General features: G+C 41.5%; 1 protein-coding gene across 3 annotated transcripts in view; it reads right to left on the reverse strand.

Moving 5' to 3' along the window:
• The window catches only part of fryl (furry homolog, like), a 47890-nt gene extending 33198 nt beyond the window's left edge, over nucleotides 1–14692 (reverse strand). For 2 of the 3 annotated variants that reach the window (XM_079157378.1, XM_079157377.1), the window contains exons 1-13: nucleotides 14518–14692; nucleotides 13983–14036; nucleotides 11685–11824; nucleotides 11487–11583; nucleotides 9855–9934; nucleotides 9015–9095; nucleotides 8752–8920; nucleotides 7708–7800; nucleotides 7500–7598; nucleotides 6501–6602; nucleotides 4321–4365; nucleotides 820–923; nucleotides 610–718 (exon numbers count right to left, since the gene is read on the reverse strand). In XM_079157378.1, coding sequence (XP_079013504.1) covers nucleotides 610–718; nucleotides 820–923; nucleotides 4321–4365; nucleotides 6501–6602; nucleotides 7500–7598; nucleotides 7708–7800; nucleotides 8752–8920; nucleotides 9015–9095; nucleotides 9855–9934; nucleotides 11487–11583; nucleotides 11685–11824; nucleotides 13983–14036; nucleotides 14518–14637 — 1293 coding nt within the window. In that variant the 5' untranslated portion in view covers nucleotides 14638–14692. The remainder of the gene's footprint in view (nucleotides 1–609; nucleotides 719–819; nucleotides 924–4320; nucleotides 4366–6500; nucleotides 6603–7499; nucleotides 7599–7707; nucleotides 7801–8751; nucleotides 8921–9014; nucleotides 9096–9854; nucleotides 9935–11486; nucleotides 11584–11684; nucleotides 11825–13982; nucleotides 14037–14517) is intronic. The other variant, XM_079157379.1, reaches the window with a different exon arrangement.
• Between the last annotated feature and the right edge of the window lie 3116 nt (nucleotides 14693–17808).

The following is a 17808-nucleotide window of genomic DNA, read 5'->3' on the forward strand; positions in this document are numbered from 1 at the left end:
ACCAGTAAACAGGAAGTGACCATATGTGGACTGAGGAGGAGTGACGTAGAGACGCCGTATACGTCTCTGGTAGAGACCTGTCAATCACTGTGTAGCCCCGCCCCTAAAGCATCCCCTGCTTTATGGTCTGTTTGACTCTAAATGGACCATTGGAACAGTGGAAAGACCGACAAAGACGGTTTTGATGAGTTATTTTGCTTCTGTTAGTGAGTTTCAATGATCAGCGAGGTTGAATTCCTGTTGTCTGACTGGAGTCTGGTGGCTTTGAGGAGAGCATGTTAATTCTATGTTATGTTCGTTAATAAATTACGATAATTATCCCTGTTGATTTTCTTTATAATATATTCACTTCAACGCGCGTAACAAAGCGTTGAGCGTTTGCGCGTCTCCATCGCTGCAGCTGATAGATACCCGTGACTAACGCAGAGTCATTCTTTCCCCGGGAATGAATGCCGGTTGTAACCTTTCCCACTAGAAACAAACACCAGATGTTGGTGGGAGTAAGTGAGTTTTAGTCCAGTGGGAAAGGGGCTTTACACACAGCTCCTACACGGTGTATCATTAGCATTAGCTCAGCTGTGAGATCCAGGAACGTCGGCTCAAACTCACCTGAGCGATGAACTGGATGATCTTGACGAAGATGTTGAGCGGCGTGTCCCTGGGCACCACACTCCGGGAGCCTTTGGGGAAAAGTGCTGAAACGATGCTGAGTAGTCGACTAGTGGAGGGAAAAAAAAGGATATTTTAAGCTTATTTACTGCTCAACAACAAGGCTTAATATTGAAAAGGCTTGTACTTCATAGCCATCAATCAACTGACCTCTGTGTGACAGTGTTGCTCTCACACTTGATCCTGATGATGTAGACCCACAGCAGTCTGTAGAGAGACTCCAGAGCCACGCGGGACATTTTAGGGTCTTTGTTCTGTGGATGTAAAGACAACAATATGAGCCACTCACTTTGATTTTGGAAGTAACCCGACCCACCTGTGAGACCTGTGAGACCGCGTTGATGTTCTCTTGAGGAACTGTACGATCCTTTTCCAGCCTCTGTGCTTAATTTCCAATGAGTTTCATGTCTGAACTGATCGCTGAGCATTTTGAAGATGTAGTCGGCAGTAAAACTAGTGAAATAAAAAACTATTTTATGGGCTTTTGGAAGAAATTTTGAGTATAAAGACATGATGTCAACAAGAAGAAAACATCTCGAGGAAAATAACCATTAGGACCATTTTATGGACTGATTAAGTTAACTGTTCTAATGAACATATTGTTGAGATTCATGCACAGGACCGTTACGTTTGTCTGTTTTTTGCTGGTCTGGTATGATTTAATGCAATCCGGCTGAATCTGTAGCCTGAATCAGCATTACAGTGCTAAATCCAACTTGTACTGCATTAGTTACAAGCAATTAAGTCAAGTTACAAGTGAGTATTCTAATGTTTGTTTTTAAAAACACAAAACAAAAGTGTTTCAGTGTTCTCTAAAATCATAAAGACAATTATTTTTCATTTGCAATTGTCACAAAAAATGTCTTTTAAAAGCTTACTAATGCCCAGCAATTCCCATTATTCAAACTGCAAAACATTTATTCACAAATATGAATAGTTCAGTGCGAGAGACGCAACAGGTTTGGCTAACCGAGCCCGTCTTCGTGACATGAATCTCTCTACCTCTCTGGACACGAGGACGGCAATGAGAAGAAGCCGCGATGAGGCCCGTGTGTCGGGTTATTTTGCAGACTGGTCCCAACCCGATGGTCCAGACTGTGGGCGACCCTGCTCAGACCGTGTAATGTGGTCTCGGTTGGACTTCCATATGACGGCTTCACCTTGTTGGCTTTATGGAGGTTTGTGGTTTCAAACTCGTTTGGTGAAGATCTCTCTGCCTTTCTATCCACCTCACTGTCACAGCAGCTCCTGTTATTATTCCTCCATCTAATATTTATATATCTGCCGATTAGATAGTTATTAATATTCTGTGCAGCATCAATATTTTATAAGTGCAATAATGTGGACTCAACTTTTCAGCCTACTGACAGATATTTGATCATGTTGGTTTTTACTGTTTGTTTCCGGTTGGTTTTCTGTCTCCTTTGCTGCTCCAACACTGCACATGTCCCCTCTGTGGGACTAATAAAGGACTTTAATATATATCAAAACAAAAACTAAAAGCTACTTTGATGTGGAACTACTTTAAGAATGAACAAGGACTTTTAAACAGTGATGTCGATGTGGAGGCTCTCAGTTAAGCACGGCTCGGTTTAGCAACACGATGCTGTAAACACACGACATGTCAGAGGCAGATTTCCTCAAAATTGGGGGAAATAAAACAAAACACAAAACATAAACCTAGAGGTAAGTGAGAAGCTGTCTTGTTCCACGCTGGATTGGAAACCACAGGCCAGCAGCCTCTTTTTTTAATGCAACTAATCGTCTAATCTTTCTGGCTGCAACTCAACAAATCACAGTCTGACGACCAGCAGATCAGAGATCACCGGGCACAAACAACGTGGTGTTCAACATCAACTGGGACTCAAAGATGCCATCTCTACAAATAAAATCAAGTACACTATTGTGCTGCAAGATTTAATAATCTCTAATTGGCTTGTTGAATTAGACGGTAAATTAATTATTGAGTTTCTATTTAAAAGAACTGAAACGCAGCTGTAGGTTCCCTAAAACAGTTTTATAACTTTCTCAACCTTTGTTGGTTGATCAAATGCTTTTATATGGCTGATATTTAAGCAATAACAGAGTAGAAATACTGTGCTGCAAGTTAAAGTCATGCATTCTAAATATTACTTAGAATGCAGTATGAGCATCAAAATGTACTTTAAGTAGCAAAAGTAAAACTACTGATTGTGCAGAATAATACATGTTAGTTTTATAATTACTGATGCATTAACATAATCTCAGCTAGTTTATATACTGTACCTCCCAGTAGCTTAATCCATAAAACTACATCATCATTTATTAGTTCAATATATTAAAATCTTTAGATTTATATTTTGTATTAATAATCTGAACCTTGTAAAGTAGATCGTAACTGATGCTGTCAAATAGAAGTAGTGGAGTGAAAAAGTACAATGACTTCCAAAATGTGGTGAAGATGAAGTATAAAGTAGCATAAAATGAAAATACTCAAGTAAAGAACAAGTACCTCGAAATTGTACTTAAGTACAGTACTTGAGTAAACGCACTTAGTAAGATCTAAGGACGCAGAAAAACCCTTTTATCTACAAATCTAAATATCAGACAACAGTCATCACCACCGACCACAAACCAGCTCAACAACAAAGCCTGAAAGGCCACAACACAACACAACACAACACAACACAACACAACACAACACAACACAACACAACACAACACAACACAACACGTCAACGTGTTCCTCTGCACACTTCAAAGTCACCACAGAGGACGACTCACCACCCACGTGAGCCAATCAGGTGGATCGGTTCTACGTCCTGGTCACGGTGTCATCAATCCTGCTACGGCGACGTCATGAGTTGGATTTATCACAATCCATCAGCACTGTGCTTTAAACACACATCTATGTGTGTATAACTAGTGTTAATAGAATATGATTTAAGTGATTTAACATATAACCTGTTTGACTCAATGTATAAGTAAAAGGAAATGTAATACTCTGAAAAACCTCTGAAAATATTGGTGTCATGGAGACATGCCAGGACATGTGTGAACATGCCCGAGTGGGAACATTTGGGACTTCCAGAGACACCGTTACAGAGATGAAACCCGAGGGTGACTAAGATATAAAATATACCATCGACTCCAAGGCAACAGAGGAAGAGTTTCAAATAAAGAGGAGGATCTTTAGCCTCAGACGGAGAAACTATACAAGACGGCGTTCAGAGCCGGACAAGCAGCTGGTCTCTGGAGGCGACCTCGAGTCGGTTCTTTGCTTGAAGAATAAACTCAAACATCAAACATCTCTGGGACAACAATAGCTACTAACTACAGAATAGACAGAAGTGTTGGAGATCGTAGTTTAGACTTCATCAACCGGCCCAGCCTGAGCTTTCTGCTCTCCAACACATGAGCCACCCTACGCTGCCTCTGATTGGCTCACCCTGATATCCTAACCCTCACCAATCTCACTCCTCACGCCGAAATTTAACCAATCCAACCAACGAAGACGACAACTACGACTACTCTCCAATCAGAGGCGGAGCTGGGTGGGCCACGCCCTTCGCCCATATTAGGATTCATAATCTAGCTTCCTGGTTTTAGGACCTGGACCTTTGCAGAGGGACGGGAGCACCGGGCAGGTCGCTGCCAACCAGATAAACTCACCTGCAGCGTCTCAATCTGCTTTCGGATGCTGTTGTTAGACGGCATCTGGAGCGAGTCAACGTGAGAAAAAAGATCACATGACAGGAGACAAAGAATGAAGGGTTTGGGGGGGGGGGGGGGGGTAACATGCATGTTAAAAGGCAAAAACTAAACAAATATGAAAAGAGCAGTCTGAAGTATCTCGTCAATGTGACGGTACTGAAATGAAACACAATGAACTGTTCAACCGGCCACTTGTGGACTTATTAGTGGCATGCCAGTAATACAAAGTAACAGTTCATTTGTGTTTGATATGGTATAATATATATATATATATATATATATATATATATATATATATATATATATATATATATATATTAAATATATATATATATTTCAACATAAGAGTGACACAAATCTTAATTGAAAGTGATAAAGCAAAATAAGGTGTGCTGTGGTCTGTAAATCAGAGAAAATACAAATAAATAGACAAACATTGAAGCATGAGGAAAAGGACAATTAAAGGTGTGAAAGAACAATGAGCGGAGCATTTTGTTTTACAAAGCCGACAAGCAACGAAACCCAAAATCAGCAATTTATTCAAATCCAAATCAAGCAAGCTCAAGATGCTGTTTGCTGTGTCTTAACCCTGTGGGGATCACACTTTACAGCAGGGCAGCCCAAACAGCCTCAACTATAATCTCCATTAGTTTGTAAAACACCAATAAAGAATCTGAGAACATACATGCAGAACATTCAGCATGCAAACGCATTAAAGGTAGAGTTTGGATGTTTTGAAGTGTGGTTGTTTGAGGTTCTGAGCAATAGTCAGTAGTAAGCGAACGCTATATTTAGAATGTTTTCAAAGACACCGGACTCCATTCACTGTGTTTTAAAGGTTAGTTCAGAATCACTAAAGTCTCAACAACACTAACTCACTACCATCTGTGAGCAGCAGCAGAGCAGCAGCTCCTGTGTTGTGAGGTAGAATCAGTGTCTCAGTGAATGAGTCTGGTGTCTTTGTAGAGATCATAGAGAACAGCTTCAGTTCCCTCAGAAAGGTCTGTCTGACAGCAAGGTGAAGAGGTGAACACATTCTAAATACAGCGTTCACTCACACTGATAGACATTCTGTTAGGAGTCTAACATACGTCCACAGCAGAACATTACTCTGCTCATACAAACACACTACAGAACATCACTACTGTCCCTTTAAGTCATTTATTGATTTTTCTTTGACCATTTTTTTAAAGAGCAGCCACAGGGTTAAAATCACTGGTTGGACAAGAACCCCCTAAATCACTAAAGGTCATCACTACCCTAACCCATCACACACAAACCAGTCAGATGATCTCAATCAGAGAATCAGCATCACCACAACTCAGACTGACTGATTATGCCTTTTGTATTTTTTTTGAATGAAGGAAACCTAAAACAATGACAGTGAAAGAGAACACTGGAAATGAGATCACTGAGAAGACAAGACGGCCATTCGAAACCATCGGAAATCACCATCACAAAGACGCGAAGAACATGAAATCTATCCACCACAAGATCATGGGATCGCCACAAAAAGGGTAATCGATGCAGAACGAGGGGGGGGGGGGGATCAGGGGCCACGATGGTCAGGGGACAAGAGGAAAGTGGGTTTGATTGGTTTGTAATTAGTTTACAGGGAGCCATCTACAGACCTGAGTTAAAACAGCACTTGAGATATTGAACATGCAACGAGCATCAGATGAAACACGAGAGTTTAAAGATGGAACCATTTATTTTATTCTCTGTGAAACCAGTTGTGGTCACACTTGCGATAACTAGCGACACCTAATAATCATTTATTTCATGTTTGTTGTCTTTGAGCATAAATTACAGCTTTTATTAAACAAAGACTATTATTAGATTATTAAATCAAGTGCTATTCCTATCCAGATCTGGCTGTCGATAGATTAGGGTAAAGTACATTATTGTGAGACAGAACCACAGAGCACACCCTTCTTCAGTCAGCATGTTGTAACACCATGTTGATGTTTTCACATGGCAAATCAGAAAACACATAAATCGAATTTCAAATGTTACACAACACGAGTCATGAGACCTCTGAGGTTGTCAGAGCCAAGTAATGTGTCCTAAAATCTGAAGAATGCAGTCGTTGTGCTACGAACTGTGAAATGGATCGGGTGTAAAGGCTCGGCGTGTACCTTCAGGTGCGAGAGGCAGTTCTGGAGGAAGATGTGCCAGTTGTTGAGGAAGAACTGCTTCTGACTGACACACAGCAGGCAGGTCACCAGAGGATACAGAGCCTGGACAGAAAACAGCGTCAGAGGGATGAAGCAGTTTTGAGTCATTGAGGAATTTAGCATCTGAACAAAAAAGAAGAGATAAACACAAAAGCATTGCACACCGGAGAGATGAATGTAATGACATAAACACAGACCACAGACTGTATATAAGAAGTGGACGTAGTCCTCATGACGTCATCCATTGGTTTAAGGACAGACGTTTTGTTTTTTTGCAACCAGTGAACAGGAAGTGACCATATCTGGACTGAGGAGGAGTGACGTAGAGACGCCGTATACGTCTCTGGTAGAGACCTGTCAATCACTGTGTAGCCCCGCCCCTAAAGCATCCCCTGCTTTATGGTCTGTGTGACTCTAAATGGACCATCATTTACTAAATGAACATCATGCTGTATTGAAGAAGACTTGAAACTAGAGATTGAGACCATAAACTCATGTTTACAATGTTTACTGAGGTAATAAATCAAGAGAGAAGTAGAGTCATTTTCTCATAGACTTCTATACAACCAGAGGAGTCGCCCCCTGGTGGACACTAGAGACAATGCAAGTTAAGACGTGAAGCTTTGGCTTCACTCTGTAGAACTGCTGCACACACAGCAGCACAGACGGTAACGTCACAGATTGAATTTCGATGTTTCATGAATGGAAAGTTACAGATATCAGAATTGGCCAAGAAAACTACAATCAGTGCATCTCTACTCTCTGTATTAGATACAGATATGAAAGCTGGTCAGTAATTATAAACTAACAGTGAGGTTGTATTTTCAGATATTTCAATGGAGAAGTTGACAAAATACAGGAAGAGTGAAACACAAAAGGAGAAGGAAGCAGTAAAGACTCAGTAAATGGAGAAAGGGGTGGTGGGGAGGAAGAGGAGAAAGAGTCTGATATCATTATTACCAGAGAGTGCTTCTTTCTGGAACTGAGTTCAAACGTAGTCTGGTACAGCATCTCCACAAAGTTCTTCAGACACGGCACGTTGACTTCATTTTTCACCGCCTGAGGAGGAAAACGACTCATCACCGATGATCCCAACGCGATAAAATGACACCAAGAGATTCATCCGCCTGAAGTAAAACAGCGGAGATCATTTAAAAAGTTTACTCACAGCTGCGACGGGGATGAGGATCTCCACGAAAAGACCAGCAAGGGCGTGCTTTATGTCCTTGTCCTTGACCTCCAGGAAATACTGGGCACACTCCTAGAAAAGAGCATCAAACACACATGTATGAAGAATACGCAGAGGACGAGGAAGATGGTTCAGCAGTATTAAGACGACAATGTTGACAGCCCTAACCCAGGTTTATCTTATGAACTCACTCTTCATTCATGTAATCTTAATGCCACAAAGGAAATGTAATGGAGACATCAGTTCAGGGCACTTAGAAATAAATTAAAATAATAAAATGGATCAAATTCACTGAGTCTAAACGATTCATAGGAGTTCTGCAGAATAGAAAACACACATCTCAACTCCAGATGAACTAATCTGTGATGGAAAGTGTTCCAACACCAACTGATGCAGAACCAAAGTTATGCTGCTCACATGACAAGAAGAGAACCGGACAGCATCCTGTTATTGTCTTTTTAATCATGGTGACCTCGTCAGCTGAGCCGCAACATTAGCTAGCTGAGCTAACACGCGGTTCCTACACGAAACCGCTCACAACAAGCTCTCTGGATTATCTCGATTAACCGGCTCATGATTTCTGGAAAGAGACGTCGAGTTCCAATATCATTTATATCTCCAACACCCTGCAACTCACACCAAAAACATCTAGAGTCATAGATAGAACTACAGGTAAGAGGAAGTACTTTTGGGTGAACTGTCCCTTTAAGAAACCAGCGAGTGTGATACCGCTGCAAGGAGGTTAATGAAAAAAGATACAAGCTCCATTACACACACACACACACACACACACACACACACACACACACACACACACACACACACACACACACACACACACACACACACTTTGATCGTTACTCATCTAGCTTTATGAGCCATCGCTACAGAGAGCTGCTGAGTTTGAACAAAGAGCGGCAGTAATAAAATAAAATAAAAATGTCTGGTGCAATTTAACAAACACTCATATCAGCCACACTAACTGTAGATACACGCCCGTGCAAATGAAGGACTATAATTCACCTGCATGAACTGAAAAGAGGCCTCAAAATCCTCCACGGGATACATTTTAACCCGGAAGAACTTCATGCCCATGATGAGGCTGATGACGCTCTGGACCACGTAGGGACTCTGCTCCTTTAGTCTGAGCTCCTTCAGTTCTGTGATGAACTTCTTCCTCACCGTCTGAAACCTGAGCACACACACAAAGACATACATATATATACACACATACACATATCTAAACTAATGACAACGTGTGTGAAGTTACTATTCAGCCAGCTTACTTTGACTGCGTCAGGATTCCGATGACCTCAGCATACAGGTCTGCGATGATGTGCACATTGCCAGTGTTCGGGCCACAGTACCTGTCGATCAAAAGCATTTGTCATCAAGTCTTAAACAAGTGAACATCTTTACTGTGGAAGACATTGAAAGATGGTCTTTCTTTTTTAAGATAAAGTGCTTGTTGTTGTAATACTCGTGCCGGCCACATGAGGCTGATGACCACTTCCCTGTTTTAATTTCTTCCTGCGTGTGTGTTCGCAAGGTGTGTGAATTAAAACTCACCTGGAAAAAAACAGAAAGGCGTGTCGTCCTATTTTTAGAACATGGGGTGGTGCTGCACTTCAGCCTCTTGTGGCCAGAATGAGTATTACAACAACAAACATGTGATCACAAGATCCTGACAAAAAAAAAAATCCCAAAACTTGTTTTTCTCTCCACTTGTTTTCACAGAAATACAAATTCCAAAAATTATCCAACTGTCACAGCTGGACTATTACGCCTGATATGAATTGTTTTTTCGTCTCAGTTTATGACTGGATAACAGGTGTGGGGGGAAAAAAAGGTTTCCTTTTATTCTAGTTTGTAAAACAAGTGGAACAAGTTTTTCAATTGAAAAACAAGTAACTTTGAAAAGTTATCCTTGCGAAACCTTTTTTCTAGCCGACTGTCACAGCTGGAAAAAGAAGAACTTTCTCATGAAAAGCCGAATAACCTTTATTAAGTGTCATTAATGACAGTTGATAGTGACACAATGCCCGTCTATTGAAGTGAGAGCACCACTGTATCTTCATCAGTACTTTCTATTCATGACTAATCCATCAGTGCGGATGCGTACTTACCCCTCTTTGTGTTTAAAGTGCTTAAATGCCAGGTTTAGGACTTCGTGTACTAGAACATCTGGCACTGGATGAAGAGGAATCTGTGAAGGCAGAACATGGAATCATTGGTCTTATTAGCAGCATTGATAGTCTTTCTCTTTGCTTCCATTCAGGAGCAAACGCACAGGAAAGAAGCCAAGGACAACTTAGCTCCGGTCCCCAGGGATCGGCTTTTAGTTCAGAATGCTGCAGAGATTTTGGACGAGTCCACTTTAGAAACACAACTCAGTCGGGAGTTGGTCCGATGCCATTGTGTTTATTTACCGCGTCCCCCTGAGGGCAGAGACTCCCCTAACAAACACTGCAGTTCATCTCTGCACCACAGGAGATAAGTAAATAAAATATAGCTATGAAACAATGCTCCTATCTTTCTACGTCTGCAAACCACGAGCGAAAGAATAAAACAACTCTGATCAGTGGTGAACGCTGCACTGGCAGTTCAGATATCTGATCATTTAAAGCCATGTACAGTCGTTCCTACACACAGCGGCAACGCTTTGCTGTGACGTTCCTGAATTTAAACGTCTACGGAGCCCGATGTCCCAAACCTGGTGAACATCCAGACAAAATGCAAAACAATATTGGGAGGACAGAAGAGGGATATATTGTTGTTTAAAGTTTTTTAAAGTCTATAGGAAAGAATTCTCCTCTAGAAGGACTAAGTCCCGCCCCTTTCCGGTACTTTAAATCATAATAAATATGTACAGTAGCCAACGGCAATATTTTTTTCGATCCCGTTTGAATTGTGCCATTAATTACACACGTTTGTGTTTTTATAAAAATGATTTAGCAAGTTAGGAAAGCCGCAGTTGGTCGTAGATTCGTCGTAATACCGTTTAGTTTTGTGTGAAACCGCTCAGTGAACTTCGTCACCATCGCTTCATACAACATGGCCGTCAACTTGGCTAGCTAGCTAACAAGCTAACTCACATGATGTGTTTTATCCAGCGACTCGTTTTATCAGTAACATCCTGGTACAACGTTTGGTTGTGTAGTTTTTATAATTACGTATTTTTACAGTCTTATACTTCCACAGTTTTACAACAAATTGAGACTTTCTTCCCTTAAAATGACAAACATTTGTAATTCATGGCAAAAATCAAACTCTCGCCGTTGACTTCTGAAGATATTCTTTTCTGTAATGAGGTCCCATTGGTGGTCCACAGGAAGGGGCGGGACTTCTCTCTAATATTATAACTACTGTCTCAGAGTGTCACTCCATTCTCATCTGGTCACCCTAACGTCAACAAATATATAAACTACAAACTATATAAACCGTTACATTTGAAATTAAATCAAATAAAGTGAGAAACCCGGCATCCGATTCACCAAAGGTAAAAGAGAGAGTATACAATACTATACATGTTTACTACAACAGACATCAACAGCAACAAAGAAACTAAGTCCGTCTGGAGGACGTTAAAGTGGAAATACATGGTGTAACCACAGCCACTCTGTAATAACCTCATGTCAATATTGGGTCAAACAGGTCGATGTAAACAGTAGTCGACTGACCCCAGCTACCCAACTGGAAAAACACTTATTATATGGAGCGTAAACCAGTAAACCAGAGCAGAGTGTCAGATAACTCACCTGTTTCAGAACTTCCACTGAAACTAAACAAAAAATGAAGTCTATGGATAAGTCCCTCCGTTCCAGAAGGTAATCTTTATCCCGGTGCTGTTCGTCTCTGCAGAGCGGGAGAGAGAAAATGATTACACGTCGCCTACAAATGATTCGTACGTGAGGAAGAAGAAGAAGACATAGTTGAAACAAAGACGAGCGTCTCACCCTTTGGACTTGGTACTGGAGCGAGGCCGGTACTCGTAGGACTCGTCCTCGGTGCCGCTCTGCCGCCGGTACCAGTCGAACAGCGTGCGCAGTAGGGAGGGCAAACAGTGTTCTGCTATTGAGCTCATAGAGCTTATTAACTGGGAAAAACAACAACATACAAACATTACATTCATTGATATTTTAATGCACACGTTAAATACTTCAACCTGACAAATACAGACCAGAAGTTTTCTGGGTGACATACTGTAGCTATTGATTATGATCAGGAGCGTGGTGTTGGATAACTTGTTGAGCACACATCAGTCTTTGGGTGATCCGGATCTGAAGTGAACCGCTCTAAGTACGTCAGTTCACACCTTGTCAACGAACGCTCTGAATGCAAAATAAACACGCATGATGTTTCTGTTTGCAAAAAAACTAATGTTTTCAAAATAGTCTGAAGGCAGCGACGCAAATCCTCCGTGTCCCATTTGTACGTTGTAGATTTGTCGCCAATTTATTTGTTTACTTAAAGAGGACAAACTGCAGCAGAGTGTGGCGTTTGGCTTTGAGGAGAGACGAGGGTTAGATGGCTTTCATATCCTTAAATCGCTGCGAAAAGGAAGTCAGTCCATCATTTTACGAGCAGCTGTGGCTCACCTCTCTAGGTGAGTAACACACGCTGCACATCCTCTCTAACGTCACCCAACTAAACTCTTCCAGGATAATTGAAATGCTTGTTTGCGCTTCAGCTCATAAACTTGGTCTTCTCATGTGCAACTCTCAACAGAAGTGGGAAGGAAGGGAGAAGGCTCAGTCCTTAATCCCTACCATCATCATCATCATCCAAATGTGGTCTGAGCCAGGCAGCAACCTCTGAAAAGTGAAGCCAATGCTTCATGTGTTAAAGCTGCATTCTCTCTAGTGTCCACCAGGGGGCGACTCCTCTGGTTGTATAGAAGTCTATGAGAAAATGACTACTTCTCTCTTGATTTATTACCTCAGTAAACATTGTAAACATGAGTTTATGGTCTCAATCTCTAGTTTCAAGTCTTCTTCAATACAGCATGATGTTCATTTAGTAAATGATGGTCCATTTAGAGTCAAACAGACCATAAAGCAGGGGATGCTTTAGGGGCGGGGCTACACAGTGATTGACAGGTCTCTACCAGAGACGCATACGAAGTCTCTACGTCACTTTTTTTTGCGCCCTCAAATCCATTGCTGTCAATGTGAATGTCGAAAATAGCGCTCAAAAGCGAGAGCGACGTCGTCGAAATGCGCAACCAAGACAAAAACAGTTAAATAGTTAAACGCTTCAGTCATGTGACGAGGAACAACCAATCAGAGCCGGCAGATATCTTTTTTCTTCCATAAAGATCATAATATATAGAGGAGAATTAATCCTTTTAGTTCAGTCCTACGCTGAGCTTTACTTGCTTTCCCACAGAATATTATTACTCGTTTCACCCTCGTCGTTAAGGGACATCACAACATTGGGTTCAAATGTCAGCCGGTCAAAGACAAATCAAGCAGTAGAGCTGCTGTGAGGGATTTATGTCGCTGGAAATCCATTTAGTTTAGTCAGCGAGACAACTGCTAATTCACCGCACCGTCATCATCATGGCGGGCTGAAAGTTGCGCAACTGAAAATAAAAAATAAAAAGCGGCATTACTGGTATTTTCCACGCGCGTTTTAGACGCAACATGTGAGATAGAGATAATCTACGATGATTTGTGTAGTACCGGCTGTATGAGGAAGCAGTGAAACCCAACTCTACCACTAACACATGAGCACAGAAAGAAACAAGAAATCAGGACTGTAGCTACTCAAGATCACAGTTGAGACGATACATAAAACATGAAAACAGGGAGGTGGTCAGTCTGTGTTCGAGGGTCGGTGCAGCGTGATGAGGATGATGACGGATGCCGGAGCAGCAGAGTTATGCAACCGCTCCCTCTGCCCTTATGGCGCCTGACACACTCCAGCACCCAATGCTGATTTACTGCTGAGGATGACACAGCGATTCTACACTCCCTGTCCCCCCCCCCCCCCCTCCTCCTCACTCACAATTGGGACAGCTGGATCTATAGCACCACGTCCTCGTCGGCTTTGTGCCGTGCTGAACAAAGCGTTCTGCAGCAGGCGGGCCTATTGTATAGAGTTCTGCAGCAGCTACAGATGAGGGACAGACGGGCCAATGCACGCACGCACACGCACACACACACACACACACACACACACACACACACACACACACACACACACACCAGAGGGCTGGTGTTGGTCTCGGGATGTGAGAATCGGGTACTGACCTGGTCAAATTGTGCATCTTCTCCTCTCTGGAGGGATCGGGACAGAGGTTTCTCCTGCAGAGAGAGACGGAGATTCAGAATGACGAGTTACTAACACAGCAGAGTTGTAGTGTTGCACGACAGCAGGTTGCTGTCAGTCAAGCAACCTGATGATGAGTCAGCAAGTGAGAGACAACTGTACTCAATCTGAATAAAGTCATGCATCAGGTTAAATGAGTTTGGGGTGCTTCATACCTTACAGTTGCTTTACCACCCTGAACTTGTTGTATTACTAGAAGTATCTCTAATTTATTGTGATTTTATTATTTTTGCTTCTTGTGTGTCTTGTTTTTAAATACCTCTTATTGATTGATCAGCACGTTGAGCTTCATGTTATGTAATGAACATACATAAATAAAGCTCATTATTATAATAATAAAGATGATGTGCCTTTCCTGTTCCTGTGGCAGTTAGTTGCCAAAGAGAGGCGGTCTCAGCAGCGTGGGTCACATGACGTGTCGCATATTGAATTTCACTTCCTGTTGTTTCGACTCACCAGCGGCTCGGCCATCACCATCTCGATCTTCTTCTCGGCCAGCACGGCAAACTCAGCAAACAGACTCTTGATGACGAACTCCCCGGGCTTGAGCTCGGGGTCGATGGTGATGCTCGACATGGTGGAGACGGCGCTGAGTTTCTCCCACGAGAGGGGGGTCACCGAGGGGGGGGGGGCGGCGTCTACTCACGCTGCTGCTGACTGGTGCAGAAGCTGGAGGGAGGGAGAGAGAGAGAGAGAGAGAGACGGGAATCTTAGTTTGGGATGCTACAGATAAGTGTCATGTCTTAAGGAGAGAGTAAACGAGACAGAGATACAGAATAAGAGACAGAATGAGAGAGAGAATGAGAGAGACACAGTGAGAGAGAGACAGAATGAGAGAGAGCAAGAGAGCAAGAGACAGAACGAGAGAGAGAGAGAGACAGCGAGCGAGAGAGCGAGAGCTCTCGCTTTCTTGCCAAGAGTTAGATGAGAAGATCGACACCACATTCATGTTTGTCTGCTAAATACAGTATGAAGCTAGCAGTCAGTTAGCTTAGTTTAGGTAACAGCTAGCTAAATATTTAAACACAATTAGTTTGTTTCTTATTTTCTAAAAGCACACATCTAAATCACTAAGATACCTCATTTAATCAATAAAATAACCCAAAAAGGTCTTTGAGGGTTGGAGAGCACAATGCTAACAGCTGTTAGCTAACAGCTACTTGAGGTGAACCCAGCTGCTCTGACTGAGAATGTAGAAGCTGACTAGATGGACGAGGCGTTGTCCTTCTCCACTTCTGCTTTGAGAGACTGACCTAGTTGCTTCTTTCCCCCTTTTTAGTCTTCAGGCTAATCTGCAAGTTTGTCCATTTAAATGTATTATATCTGTGTTGTCGTTTATACTTTTATTTTATCTGCACGAAAAGACAAGAAGGACCACATCAAGTTGTCGTCTATACATCAAACCCTGTAAAACAATGTACGTTACGGATTCTATTATCATATTAACACATTTATATTTGCATAACAAGCAGAACAGTAAACCTCACTTTTACAAAATATACAGCAGTCACTGATAGTGAAGAAAGATTATACTACAAAATCTAACTAACATAAACCAAATCAACCAATGGTTAATACAGCCAACTGTGGAGGGTTATATGAATCTACTGCGGTGTCGTAACTAATTGTGCCGTTAACACTACTTTATTCTAAGCAGCCATTTCTGGGATTTATCACACTACAGAAACAATTAATTGAATTACATTCCCCACACACTGAAGTGCAGTAAAGTAAAAAAAAAAAAAAAAAAAAAAAAAATGCATGAATGGTTGGTTAATCAATTTTACGACACCTTTTAAAAAAGTACATTACAGTTAAGCAAAAAGGCCGAGAGTTCAGCGGTGAGGAAAGTAAAACTGAACGTCTCCATCAGCAGCTTTATGAAACGTTCATCCAGGGTCACTGAGGGAAGCCGGAGCGCTGCACATTTACATGTGGTGCAGGTCATTTGGTCGTCCTATTCAAATAGTCTACGCAAATCTTTAGGGTTTTGGTGTTTAAGGAGATGACAGAGACGCTCGAGGCCACAGTTTTGGAAATAGATGTTAGTAAAGTCACATATGGGTGTAATGCTCAGTCGTGTAGAGTAAATATTAGAGGCGTAACGGACCGCTGTCCATCTGTGACCCGTACGGATCAATGACACAGTGTAACGTTAACCTTCACAGTGTAAATAAAGTTTCACTGACTCAGTAACACATGTGTTTCTAGTCTCTGATCATGTTTCATTGTAAACAACCAATCAGTGTTTAAACCAACAGGAGGAGCGCTAGTAACGTTAGCAGCACTGCTAACGGCTAACCAACAGGAGGAGAGCTAGTAACGTTAGCAGCACCGCTAACGGCTAACCAACGGAGGTTCACTTCAGTTACACTATGATGCCTTCAGGCTCTGCTCAGTGAACATGAGTACTGGCTGAAGGTACATTATAACGCGATCATGATGTGTTCATCATCAAATTTAGTTTTGGTGATGAACTTGAATAGATATAGTTGTTGTTTGAAGATGTTTTCACATAAATAGTGGCGAGTCTCCAGATAACTGAGGTTTATCATTAATAATCTCAGAGGTATTTTTAACAGAAAGAGTGAGGTAAGTGCACACACACACACACACACACATAAACAATAAATGACCTTATAAAGCACTGAAGTACCAGCTCCGTTTTACCACTAAAATGAAATGCATGAAAACTGCCCCATCAGCATGAAACTCATCTCCATAGATGCTCAGACAGCCGGCCAAGTTGCTCCATATTCAGAGAATCGAGGCTTCATAACATTCAATAGTTCTCTTCAGATTTATGCCACACAACATCCGGTCCAGTCCACAATGGTTCCAGTCCAGCCTTTAGTAAAGTGACCCTTTACCTCGTTCCCTCCCAGGAAGAGAGGCCTTGTTCTGTTTCTTCCTGGTTGTCACAGAAACACTCAGAAACATTCTTAGCGCCACTGAGGAGAGGAAGTGCTGGAAAGAATATATTGTTTTTTTAAGAGAAGGAAAAACATTCATACCTCGCATGTGAAGCTTTTTTTTTGAACGACAAAAATATGCACAGTATGCTCAACTTGGCTGAAGAATCTAAGACTCTATAGCCTGAGAGACGTCTGAATATCAGACATGGTTTCAGTTAGAAGTGTCAATGTTATATTAGATCAAGTTTAACGCTCAATACGTCATTTTCTGCTGCTAGAGGTCTCAGTAACAATAACAGAAGTCAGAATACGGTGACGTTGGGAAGCAGCGTTGAATCATGGGAGTTGCTGTCTTCATTGCAGTAGTTAGTTAAAACTGAACGAAGCAGCTTCACGTGTTTCTCTGACGACGCTCAGCGGACGCAGCGAGCTGAGCTACCGCTAATGTTAGCTTAGCTCGTTTCTCGGATAACTTAGGATCCAGAAAAATCCTTCATTAAGTTAAAATATAGAGTTATGCATAAAGAAAGTATAAGAACAAATAGAAATAAAGGACTATGTAAATAGAATGTACATAATGCTACAATATAAATAACACAAGTATAAATGCAGTATTAATGGAGGTTATTGTACAATTTAAATTACAGATTTCTCTGGTTTTAAATTTGTTGTAAACTCAACTAAACAGGTCTGTTTTTAGACATTTCTATGCAGAAAAACGACACATTAGCCTTAACCTTTAAACAACCTTTGATTAAAAATGATTTATTTATGATTATAAATTAGTACTTATTTAATTCAGACGTTTAAAAACAAAATAAGTGTATAAAAT

This window comes from Pholis gunnellus (genome assembly GCF_910591455.1).
Source record: "Pholis gunnellus genome assembly, chromosome: 4".
Lineage (NCBI taxonomy): Eukaryota > Metazoa > Chordata > Actinopteri > Perciformes > Pholidae > Pholis > Pholis gunnellus.